Below are 20,519 nucleotides of genomic sequence, written 5' to 3' on the forward strand. Positions count from 1 at the left end.
ATTCCTGAAACTTACATGTCTCCTCTGGATTATTCTCTGGCAAAACTCTTGATGGGGTTTTCATGTGTCCGGACATATCTAATAAATTCATTCCAAGATAGCATTTGGGATATCATAAGAAGTCTTATGAACAAACACAGACAAATACACCATAATCAACAATACCTGAAGATTTGGAGATTAACTTGTCTAGACTCATAAGGTTTTCACATCAATTTCTCCTGAAGTATCAGACCCATCTCTATAGAAGTTATTTGTCTGAACCAAGGCAGAGATAAAGTCTAGCATGCTGGAACATTTTTATCCTAAATGAAAGCAAGATGTGATTATGTGCAATAGCCACATCATTAAAAGGACTCAGTCCCCATAATATTTTTTGACTATTTGTGCTAACAGAAACTCTATTTTTTTCCCCATGAGTTTCTCCCTTAATTCTTCAAGATGAATTTTTATGACATTTGTGATTGTTTTTATCCAAGTGTTCCATCTGAAGGTTTCTATTTAGAAATTCTGAGACAGAGGGACAAGTAGTCCTGGTTACAATGCATTTAGCAGTGCAGGATTATTAACATGAGTTTGAAGATAAATATTACGATTATTCCATTACCAGTTTTTTTTTCCCCTAACTGTGGGATATATTGGACTTTTGCTTGATTTTTTAAAAAGATATATATTTTTTATTGACTTCAGAGAAGAAAGGAGAGGGAGTGAGAGATAGAAAAAATGATGAGCTGCCTTCTACACCGCCCCTACTGGGGATCAAGCCCTCAACCCAGTGTATGTGCCTTGACTAGGAATCGAACCGGGACCTGGTTCATAGGTCAAGGCTCAACCTGTGAGCCACACCAGCTAAGCCTCAAGCTAGGAATGAAGAAGACTACCCCTCCCATCCCAAGTGTGTAATAGTAAGCCCAAGTGCAAATTACTTTTGAAAACTTTCCCGTTGTATTCATGGATTTTATCCCCCCCCCTCCCTTTTTTTTAGTTTCAGCCAAACCGAGACCCAACAGTGACGAGTATTCCAAGAAGATTCCTCCTCCAAAACCGAAACGGAACCCGAACACCCAGCTCAGCACGTCTTTTGATGAAACGTACATGAAAAAGCACGCGCCCCGGAGGACCTCGCTCACGCGGGACGCCTCCCTCTCCCAGATGAGCAGCCCCGCGGGGGACCCCGAGGACGAGGAGCCCGTGTACATCGAGATGGTGGGGAACATCCTCCGAGACTTCAGGAAAGAGGATGACGACCAGAGCGAGGCTGTCTACGAGGAAATGAAATACCCCATTTTTGACGACTTGGGCCCAGACTCCAGATGTGACCTTGACCATCACAGTTGTTCTTCGCAGTGTGCTACTCCCACCGTGCCTGACTTGGACTTCGCCAAGTCCTCAGTGCCATGCACTCCAAAGGGTTTGCTTTGTGACATCCCCCCGCCCTTCCCCAACCTGCTTTCCCATAGGCCCCCCCTGCTGGTGTTCCCACCTGCCCCCGTGCAGTGCTCCCCCAATTCTGATGAGTCTCCGCTCACCCCGCTGGAGGTCACCAAGCTCCCGGTGCTGGAAAACGTGTCTTACATGAAACAAGCCGGAGCGTCTCCATCCTCGCTGCCTCCCCACGCCTCCAGCCACCCTAAACTGGACAAGGACCAGAGCGGGGCCCTGGGACCTGCCGCCATGCTCTCCTCGTCCCCTCCCCCGCCGTCCACTTTGTACCGAACGCAGTCCCCCCACGGCTACCCGAAAAGTCACTCGGCCTCCCCGTCTCCTGTGAGCATGGGGAGGTCCCTCACCCCCCTCAGCCTCAAAAGGCCTCCCCCCTACGACGCCCTGCATTCTGGCAGCCTCTCCAGGAGCTCTCCATCAGTGCCTCATTCGACCCCCAGGCCAGTGTCGCAGGATGGGAGCAAGATGGTCAACGCCTCCGTCAGCACCTACGGGGCGGCTCCCAGCGGCTCCCGCTCCAGGACGCCCACGAGTCCTTTGGAAGAACTAACCAGCCTCTTTACCTCGGGGCGAAGCCTGCTGAGGAAGTCATCCAGCGGCCGCAAGTCGAAGGAACCCGCAGAGAGTAAGTTGTGCAGATCCGGTGCTAGTCTAAGGGTCAGTGTGTGACTTAAAATTACACGAAGCTCTTATGCACACATCACGCACAGAGGTAGTACCTGCTCGACAGTCCTTTTAGTTGAAATCTCAAAAAGTGTTGGTGGGACAGAAAATAGTGTGCTCTAGAACCCATAGGGAAAATCTGCACAATATAACCTATTCATTTAAAATGAAGAATGATTTTTTTTTTAATGAAATGGAAAGTCTCAATTCTTACAATGGCTCTGGAAAGTCTCAAGAAAACAGACACTGAAATGTGTAGGTAGCTATCTTGAGGTGGAGGGAGAAGTTATACATTCAAACATGGAATTGATAAATGTTAAATTTATCCTATTTTAAAAGCCTGCTTGAGCTAATCTGTGTTAGCAAACATTTTCTGGAAAGATAGCAGTTCGGATGGAACTTAGCACTTTTTAAACATAATGAATGATTCTGTCTGCATACTTTATGTTGTTATAGTCTGACCTTCACTCTAAACCAGCGGTTCTCAACTTGTGGGTCGCGACCTCTTTGGGGGTCAAACGACCCTTTCACAGGGGTCGCCTAAGACCAGGGGAAAAACATACATAATTACATATTGTTTTTGTGATTAATCACTATGCTTTAATTATGTTCAATTTGTAACAATGAAATTGGGGGTCACCACAACATGAGGAACTGTATTAAAGGGTCATGGCATTAGGAAGGTTGAGAACCACTACGGGTTGTTTCCCTTTTAAAGGCAGGCTAATTAGCACCTTAATTCTCTGGTTCTCTTCCTGGATCCATGCATATATAATCCAGGGAAAAATCACTATTTTAAAGACCCGGAAATGTCTGTATCTGAATGTCTAATCCTTTTGTGAACCTGAAATTACTCCATAAGTTCAGAGTAAAGTCAAAACAGACACAGTTTTCTCAACGTCCATTTCATTAAATTGCACTGCTTTCCTGAATTTAAAAATGCTTTAGGCGACTATGTTGATAATTTACCATTTATACCTCAAATGATCCCAGCACAGGATTTTGTTATTTATCTATTCATGTAGACTGAGGACCTTCCTTAAAGAAAAAGAAATCCTTAATAATGTTGATAATGAAGATGATGATGATACTCCTTAGATAATTAATATTCGTTGGTACTTATAAACCACTTATTTTGTCTATTTTTTTCTTTACCCAGAGAGATTTATGAAAGTGTTAGCAGCTTAAATAATCCCCTGCCCCCTCCCCCAGAACCCATTTCATTTACCTGAATAAAGGCAACAATTCGTATTATGTTAGACATGTCTGGTATTAGATACACAATTACATGTGTACAACCAATTATTTTAAAAATTATTTTAAAAATTGAATTAAAAATTAGGAACAACCTATTTCTAGAAGTGTGGTTCTCACCTGGGGCAGTTTTGCCCCCAGGGCCATTTGGCAATGTCTGGAGAACTATTTTGGTTGTCAGAACTGGGGATGCTACTGAAATCCTGTGGGTAGAAGCCAGGTATGCTGCTTAATGGCCTACAGTGCACAGGACACACACACACACACACACACACACACACACACACACACACACTCACACACCATGGCACATACAGTTATCTCGTCCACAAGGACAATAGTCAATAGTGTCAGGTTTGGGAAACCATGATCTATATTTATTAAAGTTTCTTATAGATGATTAACTTGGTTTAAACACAGATCAGGTAAGGTTTTTGGAATAAAGTGGAGAGAAAAAATAAAGAAAACAATTTTACTTTCAAATATGTAATAGTGACATTAATAGAAGTTTCATCCTAAAATTGGTGAAATTATTGAATTTCTCCTTACCTACCAACTTCTTTGCAAGATTCTTCATAACTCCAGCTGGCAGCTACACCAATTAGCTAGAAAAAGTATATGTAAAAGAAGTGATTAACTAATGGAGTTATTTCAAGAAAAATCCATCTGTTAGAATCAGTCTGTGTGTTGTATGTCACAGACTTCTCCAGTTGACTCCAAAATGAGCTTTGTATGCTTCTAAAACAAAGCTTGCACGTGGAAAAATGATCCAGGCCCTTTATAGCTTTTAGGGATTCGAGGATTGAATTTCTTCCCATGTGCTGTTAACCATGTATGGGTGGGCTCTTCAGAGAAAGGGCATGCTCTGAGTTATTTTTAACTTCAATTTTACATAAATGGAAGGGAAGAAAAATGCTGATAACACAAGTGTATAATCTAATGATATTTACTTTTGACTCTGGAAGATAAAAGAAAGACACTATCAGATGCTAACAAAATCATAGGGGCTCTCAGATTCCCTCTGTAACCCAAAAAGTAGATCCAAAATTGATGATAATTGAGAGTTAACCTATAATTACTGTTGCAGCATGCCCAGTGATACAACTCTCCTCTTCACCTTTGCCAGATAGGATTTGTAGATGCCTGCTAATACCATGGGGACGGAATAAATGATATGAAGCAGCATAACATTCATGACTCCTGAGTCTCAAGTGGTATTTTTTTTTTTTTTTACATTCAGGAATAAGAGTTTGACTGGTATGTCTATTCTCTATACCTCTCTGGCTTTACTGGAAATGTCAATTTTGATAATTTTCTAGTATTCAATTTAAAGCAAATTTACTCCCTTTTTAATTTTTAAAAATCTATGTCAAATAAAATTTATGGCTTCAACTCTTATTTTTAATAACTGTGAAAGACAAAGCTAATTTAATAATTTCATATCTTAAAAGCTTACAATTCTTAATGGGTATAGGGCAAAAGGAAGAGATAAAATGAGACAATGTGGGGAGATTATAAATCAAGTTCATTTCACTTTATAATTTTCTACATACAGTCTTCACATTAATTGTTCTCAGAAGCATTTTTTCCAAGTTGATAGGACATTGTAATGTTGTTTAACTATATGGGAGGACATTTGATAGTCTCGTTAATTATAATTCTGATTTGAATTGTTTATTAATATTTTTTAAATTTGTGCAAAGAGATGAAAGATATGAGGCATGTAAGAAGTGATTAACTTGCATTTTATTGCTGTGAATTTTTTGTGTATACACGAAAAGTAGGTGAAGTACAAATATGATTTAAAGTGAATTTGGAGGCTCAAATGATAATTTTCTACCTATTATTTTTTAATCTTCACCTGATGACATGTTATTATTTATTTTAGAGAGAGAGGAAGTTAGATGGAGAGATAGAGAAACATCCATCAATTGCCTCCCGTATGAGCCCTGACTGGGGATCGAACCCACAACCTGGGTCTGTGCCTGACTAGGAAACAAACCTGCAACCTTTTGGTGTGTAGGACAATGCTACAAGGAACTAAGCCACACCAGCCAGGGATCTACCTGTAATTTTTATCTTTCTTTTGCATGGTTTTGTTTTATATATCTTTGTATTAGGATTTTTAGAACACCTAGGTCATGAATGGAGCTAAAGAAATGATGTAGGCCCATTCATCTAGTATTGTTATGAATAAAAAGTAAAACTGATGGGCTGGCATTGCCAAAGAGCTTCCTCATACTCAACAATAGTTCACATTAATGGAGATACAAAGTTTTCTACTGTTAAGTTTCATTTTTCAGCCTTTTAAAAATTCTCTCATTTAAGAAATATCATCTTTCCAAGAACTGATCTGTCCTGGGAAACACAGAGTGAATGCTATTTTATTTTAGGAGAACCTACACATTTTGTTTAGCTTATTTAAAATATTCTTTGAAAATAAAATCAGCAAACAAAATAATTTAGGAATTTATCTGTCCTCCTTTTCATTCTTGTGAGACTAGGGGCTGACAAAGAGTGGGTAGGGAAAAGCAGATATAGTTATCCCTCAATATCTTGGAGGGACCTCCCTCAGATACTAAAAGGAAACTCAAGTTCCTTATATAGTAATGGTGTAGTAGTTACATATAACCTATGAACACCCTCCCTCATACTTTAAATAGTCTTCAAATACATGGTAGGGCAAAAATACTTTTATAGTTGTTTCTATGGAAAATAATATAATAATTAATAAATAATAACACAAGAATACTCTATGTTTTGCAACTCACAACTGTAAACCCACTTTTTCTTGACTCTGTGCAATGTAAATGCTATGTAAATAATTGCTATACTGTAATTTTTAGGGAATAATGACAAGAAAAAGAAGGCTGTACATGTTTAGCACAGACACAGCCATTATAGACCTAAATATGTAGTAAACATGAGCCCCATATTCTTTTGAATATGTGGATGGGGGATCCATGGACACAGAGGGCTAACTGTACAGAGAAACCAAAGAGAAAGGTGGAGAATAGAGCCCACAACTCGAGATTTCTCATTTGCTCTGGACAGTGGGTGAGCCCTCAGCCTGTGACTGCCACCGACAAGCATGTTGACTTTGGGCAGAACTTCTATGTGTATGGCAACTTGGAGCTACATGGTCACAGATGGGGGCTGGATCTTGAACCGCTGGAGTGCTGGGATTCTTTACAGGCATTTGGGACTTGAGCTACACCCAGAACCCCTGAAGATACCTCAGAGGATATCATGAGGGGGAGGATTCCAGAAGGCCTGACAAGACCCAGGTCTATAGGCCCTGTTAAACATCACCTTTGTCAGGCCCTCTCCTTATGTTTGCTGGTTGCCTCCCTCAAGGCTCCTTCCAGCACTCAGAAGGAAAATGGAGCCAAAAACTTCAAAAGAAGCCCCATGCAAAATGCTTTTGAGTATTGCCTCTTTTCTCAGATTTGTGTTGATGTGTAGTTGATAGAATCAAGCACTTACCCTTAAAATTTAAAAAAAAACACCCACACACAACACAAACAGTTCTGCAAAAACACCCTGGCCTATTTAAATATTAATATTTTTAAAGCTAAATAAATTCATTTCAGGATGGTGGGGTTAACTAGAGTATGTGCAAAATCACTTGATTTTGAAAATACATCTGACTCCTTGGTTAATTGGGACCATGACATTGTCTGTTTCCCCCCATTCAGTTCCTCCCAGGATTGAAATATAGAATCACTGAAGAAGACATAATTTCATAAATAATTGCTCACCTTTCTGGGGGGAGACTGCAGCTGCCTTTGATTGATGCGGGCAGACGTGTTTATCCCTTGTGTTTACATTCTCTGGCTGCTGAATCTGTAAGTGCAATTGCTTGTCAGCAATTTAATCAGCAATTCTCTCCATTAAGAAGAAGCCTCTCTATTTCAGGTTTATAAAATGCAGAGCATTTTCAATTCAGAAATAAAGCTATAGCAGTCTATTTTTTAAATCAAGATTCCCTCAGTTTAATTTTGCATACATGAAATATAGTAGGACAGATTTCTTTTCCTCCTATTGAATACCTCAAACAGAAAATTCAATTTCTGATTTGTATTTAATATCATGTGTCTCCCACACTTTTACACCTATAATTAAATATTAGCTATAAGTAGGGTATCTATTGTACATATCTCCCCCTCCCATGTTTACCCTACATTCTCACTAATATGATGTAGGAGGCTAGGACAGAGGCTGATGTCACAAGAGGTGGCTTTCATCTTAGCTCAACCACTAAAAAACTTTGAGACTTTAGTTTAGTCAGTTCATCTCTTCATGCCTCATTTTTCTCACCTTTCAAATGAAAATATTTGATGCTAAAACTGTGAGTCTCTTCTGGCTGTTTTTGATGCATCTGGATGCATCTGGATGACCTGTAGATCCCCAAATAAATGACCCTGACCTGCCTCTCAGGCTTTTTAACTGATGTTCTCTTTTGTTGAAAGAACTTCCCAATAACTCTATAAAACAAAATATAATTCTTGGACCCCTGCTGAGTCTATCTACTGTTTTATAGAGTTTTTTAATGCTATTGTCTACAAATAAATAATCTCTCCTTCAAATTCTGGGAGGACTTTGTACTTCTGTAAGGGTATGTGTCTCAAAAAGTTTGTTCTGTCTTATTCACCATTAAGACAAATGACCAGGGAGGACAAAAGCATACCTTTTTATTATTTTATTTCATGTAACATATGGCCCAATATAAGGTTTCTTAAAGTTGATATATGATAAGTATTTATTGAACTTATTGATTTAATAGGCACAATGACTTTTGAGGGCTATTGAACTTGAGGAAATAAAAGCCTATGAGATATGTTTGACAATTAAATGAAAAAAAAAAAGATCAGATTCTATGACTTAGAAAATTCTACACTGAAATCAATATAGTTATTCAGCCAAAAAGGAACTATGCTGAATGCTAAACTCATTGCTTGTGTTCTGAAGTGTCCTGTTTAAAAGAATGCCCATTCTATCCTAGGCAGACTTATTAGGGGAAAGATATAAAGAATATAGCCATAAGACATTTAAATGTAGACCATTTTGCAGGTGTCCGATTGTTTCAGTTTCTGTAAAAGTGATTAAGCTATGAAAATGGATCATTTCTCAATGTTTGAAGAAAAAAAGACGCATTTTAAAAAGAAAATATTAGAGCCCAGCTGGTGTGGCTCAGTGGTTGAGCATCGAGCTAGGAAACAGGAGGTCATGGTTTGATTCTCAGTCAGGGCACAAACCAGGGTTGTAGGCTCAATCCCCAGTAGGGGGTGTGCAAGAGGCAGCTGATCAATGATTCTCTCTCATCACTGATGTTTCTATCTCTCCCTCTCCTTTCCTCTCTGAAATCAATAAAAATATGTTTAAAAAAAGAAAATAATAGAAACCAACACTTTAAAGAAGGAATTTCAATCTGAGTGACATTATTCATCACAGAACTCAATTAACAAAGAGAGTGAAAAACACACTCAACTAAGTCATTTAGCCTCTTTGGTGGAAAGGCACTGTGTAAATCCAGGGAGCTATTATGTGGCTGGTGATCTTAAATGCATGTGCTCCCGGGTAAAAATGGGTTTAAGTTATAACACATTTGAAAATACTTTTTTTTTTATTCTAAAAATATTCTTTTTTCAGAACTCAATAAATGGGTAGCAATTCCAGATTTAATGAAGTGTCTGAAGTGGTGCATGGTGTTTCTCGGTTGAAGCAAACTCATTATTGTTGTTAGCTGATGGGAGCTAGGTTAATTAAGTGTTTCACTCCTGGTAGACTAACCAATCAACTGGAGAATCTGGGCCATTGCTATTCCCAAATGAAAGGAGTAAAAATACTTAGGAGAATCTAAGAGGGGAGGAGAGAGTGTTAGTAACATGGATTTTGAAACAGCATATTTTGTCTAGCTGGGTATACCCAGAACTGCTGAACTTAAAGGGAAAAAATTAAATCCAGAAGTCTGTAATATTTTTGGACAATTGATGATAGAGGGAAAACTTCCTCCTACATTTTCTTCTGGTCACCTTTCAGTTACATGAAATAAAATAGCATTTTTCTTTCTATTTGTATCAATTCCCTTGTTATAGATGTGAATTGATATGATTAAATGAAGAAAGAAAAAAGAAAACAATTGGTAGAAAGAATCAGCAAGTAGAGAATGGGGCATTCATGTGTTGTCCAGCCCCATATCCAATCATAATGCTATGGATGGTGATTTTAATGTGATTTTGTTCTTATGAAACAAATAAAAACCCTAGATTCCCAAGAAATTGAAGGCTGGGAAAGGATTGAGATGTCAGCAGCTTCTAACAAAATGATCAGCGCCGAAGTGAAGGATTGCTCTCTTTAAGTCATCACATTCTGAATATCAAAGTTGCCTTTATATTTACAATCTAGTTCCATTCTTCCATTGATTAGTTATTAACCCCTTACCAAGGATTAATGACAAGAGAGATATGTCAAAGTGATGAGCTTTTGTTAATTTTGTCTAAGAGAAATTTCAAACCTAAAAAATTAAAACAGATTGCCTCACAGCAGTCCTTCTTTGGTTGATTGATGATCTTACTTTAAGCCTGCAGAATGCACTTTGGCTTCTAAACCAAGTTATATAAATTACCATTTAACATAAACTGTAATAAAATTGCCCATGATGTTTCAGCAAAAGCAGATTCTACACCCAACCATGATTTTCCACTTCCCTTTTATGGCTAAACCACTGAGGTGAATATTCTGGACTTGCTGCCTTCATTTCTTGTCTCTTACTCCATCCTTAATTTCTTACAACCCAGCTTACTCTTCTGCTCACTTCAAAGTCACCCAGGGATTCCTAATTGGTCTCTGGCCCTGTTCTCTTCCCACTCTTGGTTCTCTTAAATGTCACAGAATGTCTGACATTGTTGGTTACTCTATATGAGGACATTTCTCTTGATTTTGTTCAATATGGCATCTTCATTAGTAATCCTTTGGGGGCTCTGTCTCTTCTGCTTGCTTTTTGAGGAGCAATGGTATACTCTTCTAGCTATACCACTGATACAGGGCTGAAATAGTATTTAAATGTTTGCCTCCCCAACTAAATTGTCAGCACACAATATTGAGTCTTTTTATTGCAGCAATGTGCACATTCTCTGGCACCAAGTCCACTTAATGTGTATTCCTTGAATGCTCAAGAACTGTTTGACTAAAATGGATGAGTGTGTATCTAACCTCCACAATTAATGGCAACTTTTGGGAGCAAAGACTATATATATTTTAAGTGTCCATAGACTCCTATGATTGTGTTTTGCATAATTTATACTTGTAGATTTATTATTTTAGCCAAAGCTTACATTTTTTAATAGCAAAGTCTAATAGAACTACCACAATTCCAAATATTGAAAATAATCTAAGTTGTGGACAGGATACCAAAATCAACATAAGTTAGATGTTTCATAATCAACTGCTCTAAGGAATATCAATGAAGAACTTGGGTTTAGATAATCCAATATAATAATAGCCTAGGTGGCGTCACGCCCTCGAGCGATGCCCTTGCACGATGTCGTCACAAGATGGTCACCACAAGATGGCCACGTGCACAGCGGAGGTGGGGCTTAGTGGCTGCTCCATACAGTGAGGTCTGGGGGTCCCGGGTTCTGCATGGTGCAGAGGAGGTCGGTCAGGGTGGAGGAGGCGGGTCGCGGCAGGGGAGGGCAATTGGGGGTGATCAGGCCAGCAGGGGAGTAGGTAGGCGTCAATCAGGCCGGCAGGGGAATGGTTAGGGAGCTATCAGGCTGGCAGGCAGAAGCGGTTAGGGACAATCAGGCAGGCAGGCAGGTGAGCAGGTAGGAGCCAGTGGTCCCGGATTGTAAGAGGGATTTCCAACTGCCGGAAACTGGCAGTTGGACATCCCCCGAGGGGTCCCAGATTGGAGAGGGTACAGGCCAGGTTGAGGGACACACACTGCCCCCCATGCATGAATTTCATGCACTAGGCATCTCATTTTCATATAAAATAATCAGTAGGGAAATCAGTCTTGTTACTGATTGGAGAAACCAGACATCACTTAGCAAGAAAAAATGAAAGCAAGTATTCATAATCTAATCTAAATATTATATAAAATAATTAAAATAAGGTCCATGAAAAATAGCATGGCATAGATTTTCACTCCATGATTCTGGAACCAATATTAAGTTAGATATAGAAACACTATCAGCTAGATTGTGCATGGTATTGTGTATGGCCCTTCTGCTGTTTAATTTTCATAAGATGATAAGGAGAATAAAAATGTATCATCATTTCTATTCATTTGATTTTAAAAAGTCCTTTGCTTGACCAGCTTAAAAAACAATCTCATTGTAATGGATGGTAGATTGGGGAGTCACTGGAGATAACAATATGGAAAAAGACTTGGGAGTCAAATGTCCTTGGGTCCAAAGATGCATTTGCCTCCAAACAGCTTTTAAGCCAAGATAAAGTCTCCAAGCCTCACTTGTTTTATTTCCAGACTTGCCTCAAAGGATTTATGCAAAAAATTAGAGAAAAATTGTATATAGAAAAAAACCTTGTAAAATGTAAATTGCAATTCTAAGGGGTGATTGACTTTTTGATATCTGTGGAATGAATAAATAGCTTATTTAAAATGAAGTAAGGTCAGATATGAATTAAATTTTCAGATCCCATGCTGTCTACGCAACTCTCTTCAGTTAGGCTTGGGTAAAGGATCTGACATCTTAAGTGGATCATCCGATATGTGGCGTGAGGAGCATGAAGCACTGGTGAGAATGTAAGCATTCTCCATTCCCACAGGAGGCAGACTGTTTTAAGGCTGCTGGATGATACACAAGCCTTGAAGGAGGAGGGACATCACCCCTGATGGAGCACAGTTGCCCTTCCCCTATAAAGTATAGCTCTGAGAACAGAGAGGCCACCTTCATTGTACAAAAGGGTGGACAGGATGAGAATATAATGATTTATCAGCAAAAAAAAAAAATTCTATATAACTGGGTTGGCACTGTGATTTTCAAATATAATGACTATTTTTTTTTTATTACAAGTGATTTATTTTTAAATAAAGGTTTTGCTTCCATAAAGGTAGAGGTATTAACCAATGAATAAGGTGGAAACCAGGACGACCCAAAGTACCTACTATAAAAAAATATTTAGTATGTAGACAGAGAGTGGTTAAAAGGGTGACGTGTGAAGTGTTGCTTCTAAGCAGATTCCAATTAAATCTCCTTTCCTTCTAAAGTGGTTAGTCATCATGAGAAAGAATATTAAAGTTAGCATTTGAAAAATTCAACATCAGAAAACAACAAGGCTGAAATGTTGTATAAAAACATGTGTGCAACCAGAGATATAGAAAGCATGCTAACCCCCTAAATACAGATTAGCTAGGCTAAGTAAGCAAGGCATGAAGTGAACGTCCATAATATTTCTCATAAATGGAAGGCTACAGGCACAGAAATAGCTGTTGAAATACTTCATTGTCAATTTTCTCATTTGTTATTAACTTCCATGGCTTTCCTAGTAAAGTCTTTACCCAGATGCTAATCAAGCAGAGGTTTGCCTTGCACATCAATTTTTAATATTCCCCCCCTCATAGTTAAGTGAAACCTGCAGCACGAGGCTTCTCCTGTTAAAAGCAGCCTGACCTACTTCCCTGTGAAATCAATGGGAGACTTACAAAGGCGCACAAGCAGCTGGCATTTAAGGTTGGCTCCTAATCTATGTTGGTGCAAAATGTGTGTTTCCCTGGGCCTCCGCATTCTATCTTTATGAATTTTAAAAGTCCTAAGAATAGAGAAGACCTTGAAGGCTATGGAGCCTGATGAGGGAACTCATACCTGAATTTTGTGCCCCTGGGGTTTGTGAGCTCATGTGTCAGCTGCATTTGTAGTGGCTTCCAATTAACAGACACCCCTAGGTCTGGAGCCGAGGAAGGAAAAGAAAGGCCTAAAAGGCATCCACTTGCATTCAAATACAACCTACAAAACGGAATCCGTCAGAATAAGGTTTTCAGACACCTGTGTTTCAAGGCTTTTGAAAGTAAGAACATATAATATTTGGCAAAGCTTTCTAAAGACTTGTATGTCCGGTACCTGAATTGTAGGGCATGAAATAGGAACACAAAACCAGAAAGACAGAGGAGTCCTCAGGGCTGGGAAGAGCATGCAGGGTCCCCATCTGGTGAGGGGCTCCTGTTAAAGAGCAAGCAAGTTCCCTGCAGGTGGTCACGTGCAGCCACACAGGGGGCCATGTGTACCTGATGGAAGAGGAGGGTCAGCCTTATGTTAAATTCTAGGGTACGATGCTAGAGTGGGTGAGCCTGTAAAATTAAGAGAAGTGCTGTTCAGTGTACACATGTCCTTGGTTAAGTTTATTTCCACTCATTTTATCCTTTTTAATGTTACAGATACATACGTATTTTAACTATGTATATGCACACATTCAGTCTTTTAGTCACTCAATGGATGTTGATAAAATACCTATGAAATAATGCCAGGTACTATCCCAGAGGCCAGAATCTTTATTTTGAAATGCCAGTCAAGAATTCAAATGAAGATGTGAGGTACACTTTTAATAGAGAGAGCACCTTCTGAGGGCAGACTTGGCAGTCAGCAATATTATTACAAAGATTTACTAGTGAGTAGTAAAGAAGACTAGCAGATTTAGAACTGAGCATTTTAGCAAGGTGTTCTGTTTTTCTTACTCCCTTGCCTCTATACCAGTGATGGCAAACCTATGACAAGCGTGTCAGAGGTGACACGCGAACTCATTTTTTTGGTTGATTTCTCTTTGTTAAATGGCATTTAAATATATAAAATAAATATCACAAATATGTCTTTGTTTTACTATGGTTTCAAATATCAAAAAATTTCTATATGTGACACGGCACCAGAGTTAAGTTAGGGTTTTTCAAAATGCTGACACGCCGAGCTCAAAAGGTTCGCCATCACTGCTCTATACCTTGCCATTCTGGCCCTGTTAACCTGTCACAACACTGTCTTACATTCTGAAGCTTACAATGCCTGGGCATCCAGAATTCACTCCAGTGGCCTGGGTTCAGAGACTCTTAGAAGATGATTGCTTTTTTGTTTGAGACATAATCATAGCTTCATCTTAAAAATCTTGTATTACGTACAGTACTTCTCTCTCTCCATCCTCCACCTATTTATTTTTATTTTTTTCTGCTTTTCTTCCTATTCTTTAATCCATGAGCCTAATGCAAAACAATGGATTTTGTAGTTCTCTGTGGCCTTATTCATCATTCAGATTGATTTTGCCACAAAGCCTGCTACCAGATAAGTTATGAACAAGATATCACAGTAATAAAAAGTCTCAGTAATGTCAGAAATAAGAAATAACATCTAATTCAGGCCATGGTTTTGTTTTCACTTAACTTGTAAAAAAAAAGAAAAAGAAATACCTTTATTCCTGAGCCACTTTATGATTATACAGTTCATACATGCATTTTGTATGTGTATATATATAAAAGACCATGAAGAAAAAAAGAATGACAGGAGTTGAAATAAGGGGACAGGTGACAAGTGCCTAATTTAAAAGGAAGCCGAAAAAACATGATAACAAAAGAAGGAAGGGAGGGAGAAAGAGAAGGAAGAAGAGATGGAGAAGTGAATTATGTTGCCACATAAAATTTCTAAGAGAAGAACTCTTGTATCTTACCTTCCTTGGCTCAAAAAAAAAAAAAAAAAAGTGGAGGATAAGGTCATTGACTCCCTACTTTCTGTTCTAAGACCATGAATCTCATAGTAGGAGGTCAATAAATATTTGCTACACCTTAGAAAAAGTACTGTTTAACTCCTTCATATTTACAAAGTGAAATCCAAAGAGCTTCAATTACTTGAGCAAAAAGTAATGTTATGTAATAGCACAATCTGAAGCAAGTTCTAGTTCTCCTAAGTCCCCTCTAAATATCAACATTTAAATATATTTCTATTGATTTTACCTATAGCTTTACTTAACCGTCTTGACTAACCATTTAAAATACCATTTGGGGGAGAAAAATAAAATATCATTCATTGGAGACTTTACCTTAACAGCTCTTATTTTTTTTCCTTCAAATTTATATGTATATTTTCCTAAAGAATGCTATAAAAATTTTCAGATTGGCTAACAATGAGTCCCGGACATCTTTTATTTCTCTAACCATATTTCTCTAGAGAATTGGAGAATTAAAATCATCAAGAAATGTAGTACTGCCCTGGCTGGTTTGGCTCAGTGGATAAGAGCATTGGCCTGCCGACTGAAGGGTCCCAGGTTCAGTTCTGGCCAAGGGCACATACTTAGGTTGTGGGCTCAATCCCCAGTGGGGGGAGTGCAGGAGGCAGCCAATCAATGATTCTCTCTCATCATTGATGTTTCTATCTCTCTCTCCCTCTCCCTTCCTCTGTAAAATCAATTAAAAAATATTAAAAAAATAGAAATGTAGTACTGTATATATTCAGTTCTGTAGCCATCAGTATATTTTCCCAGAAGGCTTAATATTCCTGCTCTGCTTTTTTTATAAAGCCATAATAGCTATGACTTCTTTCACCAGCCTCCAAATACAGCTATTAGTAACTGTAATTATAGCATCTAAGTTTGCATTTACTTTGATTGAAATGAAATATTCTTATTACCCTTCATGATGAAGGAATTATATTTCTTAGCATTCAGTATTTGCTTCAGAAACATTTATGAATGTATTTTAAGAATTACATCTTTTAGGAAGAATGGAAATTATATTTTTCTTCCTGTGCATTAATATTTTTAGTGCCTGAATGTCTCTGTTGCTTTTAAAGAAGATTAAAGCATTTTTTCCATCTGCCTGTTAAAATGATTTGAGTTTTAATTAAAGTTGATTGCACCTGTGCATATATTCAACTACCCACACAGCTCCCACCTACTAGTTGGAAAGCTTGTCATTCCTTCAAAAATTAAAAGTGGGAACTATGACCTTTAAAAAACCTCATAGACATAGAAAACAGACAATACTGAGAAGTATGATTTTTTTATCTTAGATCAATGACTTTTTATCTTCTAATTATTATTAAAAATTGGTTATAGTTCTTAAATGGTTAGTTTCCTTGTCATTTTTTAAGGCAGCCTAGCTGAGGAAGCCAAGTAAAAGAATCAAAATTCAACAACAAATTTTCACCCACTCACTCAATGGTTGCTGTGTGTGTTCCTTAGCTTTGGCAGTTTAATCTTTTCTCATTTATGAAGGTCATCTTAAAATTTGATGTAGTCAAACATTTTTCTTCAACAATAAAAATTTTTTCAAGGAATTCTAATAAGTAAAAAGATAGATTAGTTTTTATTTTATTTTACTCTTTTTCCTTTCTCTTAAGAAAGGATTATTAAGATGCTTTCAGCTAAAATAGGAAAAACCATGGAAATAAAGCCAGTCTACAAAAAGAATAATGAGTAGTATATTGAATGCTATTAAAAATGTTTCATTAAGAATAGAAAAGTGGATCTGAACCCTATCTTTGTTTTCAAAACTTGTGGGAGCCTTTTGAAACCACCAGTGTACTAGTAAAGGCCTCACCTTCAGTTCAGTAATATTGTGGCCCTGACGTGGGTACTGGTTGAAGACTCCCCAATTGTTTCTAATAAGCATCTAGGACTGAGAAACTCTAGTATGAAACAGATTCTGCTATTTATCAGTAAAATCTTAAACTTGAGGATCCTTGATCCCAGAGGCTTCATTTAAAGATAAACAAATGAAGGCTCAGAAGAGGAAAGCGATTTGCCCAAGGCCTCATTGCTAATTAGGGGCTAAGTCTGCACTGGTACCCAGGGTCTCACTCCCCCTAAGACAGCTCTGTTTACACTGTACATGCTGTGGCTGGGACTTCCCAGATCACAGCACTCAGAAGTATGAACCCTCCGCACTTGGTTGCTAAATTGCTGGTATGAATCCATGCACTGCATTATTAGCACAGTTTTATGTCCTCAAACAGCATCTAAGCCATTTCTATAAAAATGTGGCAATATGCCATGCAACAGGAACTTCAATTTTGATCCCAAATGCCTAATAGTAATTTCGTATGCACATTAACTCAGTCTTGAGGATATGTAAAAATGTCCTACATTACAAAGTCTTCTCAATTTATAAAAGGGCTAGTAACAGAATATTGCTTTGATCTTCTAGTCATTCTCTTTCTCTCCTATTGTTCAAAGGGTTATTCTGACATCACTCCTTAAAAAATAGGTAAAAACAGAAATGTTTAGAGGTATTGATAGAATTCCACTTTTTTTTCTCGAGAAAAGAGAAAGCTAATTTTAATTTTTTGCATCGGATAGATAATTGGTTACTTTCTCCCAATGGCCTTAGTAAGCAGTGATTCTGCTCATAAAGCCAAATTCCCTTGAATATCTCACAAAAGGGCAACTCAAATTATAGTCATGGTTTCTTTATTCTCCTTATACCATTGTTGCTCCTCCTTGAACTTGGCATCTTTTCTTCTGTATTTTGGCTGTGTGATTGTTCATGCTGTTGGCTGCCTAAGGATATTTTGTATGTAAAACTACCCCTCTTCTGTCCTATGGTATCAATAATTAGTTTGAAAATCTCCTTAAAACAGGATAGGGTTGTAGTTTTAGGAATATCAGGCTTCTGTGTTTGGACATTTTAAAAAATATATATTTTATTGATTTTTTACAGAGAGGAAGGGAGAGGGACAAAGAGTCAGAAACATCAATGAGAGAGAAACATCGATCAGCTGCCTCCTGCACATGTCCTACTGGGGATGTGCCCGCAACCAAGGTACATGGCCTTGACCAGAATCGAACCCGGGACCCTTCAGTCCCCAGGCCCACACTCTATCCACTGAGCCAAACCAATTAGGGCTGTGTTTGGACATTTTGACCAAATATCATTTCTGTAATGTAGCTATTTAGGTGCACATGAATCCCATTTTACTTTCAACTGAGGAAACTAAGTATTTGATTTTAAGATTTGGCCCCTTCTTGTGTTAGTTTCTTTGTTTGTTTGTTTTTTATATACAGACTTTAAAATCCAGAAGGCATCTTAGAGATGTGGTGGTCTAAGTCCCTTATTAGAGAGATGAGTACAAAGAAGCACAGAAAGTAAAAAAACATACCCAATGTCACCCAGATGATGGCAGAACCATTACCAGGGTCAAGTTTCCCCAACAATTAAATCCAGAGGTCTTTGTGCTATGCTGGTCTCAATTCAGCGTTACTATGACTGGGGCTATAGGGAGGAGGGAAAATATAAAAATCACATATGTTTGAGTCCCTATGGCCTCCTTTCTTTAAGAAGATTCTTTTTTAGATTGTTGGCTTTATTACTATGGAAATTTGCTACCTGGTGTCCTACTTAAGAATGGGATTCCATTGTCAGGTCTTCTATAACTGTTGGCATATGATTTTGGAGTTTGTCAAAAGATGCAGATATCTTAAAACATCCTAAGTCAAAATGTGTGCCTGGCCCAGGTTATAAAGGTTTTATAACCTTAAAACTCTGTGTGTAAAGTATTTTAGAATTCTATTTGTGCCCCCTCAGAGATTTTTATCAGCAGTTTCTCTATCAAATATGTGAAGAATTTGATGTAGAGAGAATAGATAAGCTTCAGTAATGTCAGGTCCTAAATAAAAAAGAAAACTGAAAGGCAGCCATTGGCATTATAGGGGCCTAGGAGAGCTGTGGGCATAAATATTTGATGTGGTAAATTATGGGGACACATTTGCATTGTTTATGCACTATTTTGAAGTAAAAAGGATTATTGAACAATAAGGACATTTTCCATAATTATATCCTATTTTTTAACATGCAGAGAATTTACTATGAGTTCAGGGTAGTTATTTAATGAATTCGCAATATAGCCTTGTTTAGTATTTCTCTACATCTTGACATCGGGTTAAGACCAGACAATGAAGCTGGTTAATAATTAAAAAATAGTAATTATCTCATCATTGAACAGAGGATAGATTTTGAATGTCAGAAAGTTATCTTCATCTGGTAAATAGTCTCAAGTTCATCTCTATTGGATACAAACACTAGAAATCCTATATAATAAAAGGCTTATATGCAAATTGTCCCTTCCACCAGGAGTTCGGCAGGGAGTTCAACCAGGGAACAGGGCCAGCCTGCCAACTGCCCAAGGCCCCTCCCCCAGGCACGCCTGGCCCAATCTTCCACGATTGGAGTGGGCTGGGCAGACCCCACCTGTGCATGAATTCGTGCACAGGGCCTCTAGTTGTTTATAAAAAATATGCCTCAAAATATTTTGTATTTCCAAATCTTTGTGTCTATGTCAGCACACCCCATTGAAAAGGATGTTTAAGAAGCTGATGACATCATAATGTGGAGATGGTGTTATCTGGACTTTTGTGGGTTTCAAGACGGTGCTAATCATGAGCGTCTGACCTGGGATAACTCCTCAGACATCTTCCTCCTGGTCTTTTTTACACATTTTTTCCTAGGAGAATCTTCTTTTAACACTGATGACCTCACCATGCCTGCTCCTCAAAAACAAATACAAACGCTGTAGCTTGTCACTTAAAACCTTCCTTAATTAGTCTCTCCTTTTTAATGTAAATTCTGGTCCTATTCTTTCCTAATATAAAGCCTTCCTTTCAGACAGGCTAAATTTATTATGCAGCCTAAACCATTGTTCCTCTCCACCCCTCTTTTGAAGGTATTTATTCTGAAATTTACAGTGGAAGTATAGATTCGAATAGACATAACAATGTTATTGATCTATTTTCCTTCTGTCCGAACTTTGTATTGTAGAGGTGTTAAATTTTAGCATTAGGAGGATGCTTAGAAATAATTTATTTCAGATTTATAATTTTATCTGAGAAAACTAAGGCTCAGGAAGAGATGTTTTATTGAACTGATCTAAGAAGGAACCCCAGATCACCTCAACCCCACCCCAGAATGCTCTGCTGTTTTGATATTTCTGGAAAGTATTTTATTTTGAATTTTCCCCCAAATATATCTAATTTATATCTAAATTGTTTTTATTTTAAAGAAATCATCAACATTTTCTTTGTGAAAAAGTTTTAGTCTTATTTTTTAATTATTTCTTGGGATTTTCTTCTTGCTACTATTTTAGAAGAATAGTATTTGGAAAAAAAATTGGATTTCATTGTCTTCATTGAAATGAATAGTAAAGTATATCAGCTGTTTGAATGACCAC

At 38.0% G+C, this 20,519-nt stretch overlaps 1 protein-coding gene across 3 annotated transcripts in view; it reads left to right on the plus strand.

The window, feature by feature from the left end:
• NYAP2 (neuronal tyrosine-phosphorylated phosphoinositide-3-kinase adaptor 2) overlaps positions 1-20,519 on the plus strand; it is a 209,251-nt gene that overhangs the window by 133,685 nt on the left and 55,047 nt on the right. For all 3 annotated transcript variants that reach the window (XM_070422265.1, XM_070422264.1, XM_070422266.1), the window contains one exon: positions 986-2,068. In XM_070422265.1, the coding sequence (XP_070278366.1) occupies positions 986-2,068 (1,083 nt within the window). The remainder of the gene's footprint in view (positions 1-985; positions 2,069-20,519) is intronic.

Source organism: Myotis yumanensis, unplaced genomic scaffold, assembly GCF_028538775.1.
Source record: "Myotis yumanensis isolate MYYU_CA2020_CCGP unplaced genomic scaffold, mMyoYum1.0.hap1 SCAF_8, whole genome shotgun sequence".
Lineage (NCBI taxonomy): Eukaryota > Metazoa > Chordata > Mammalia > Chiroptera > Vespertilionidae > Myotis > Myotis yumanensis.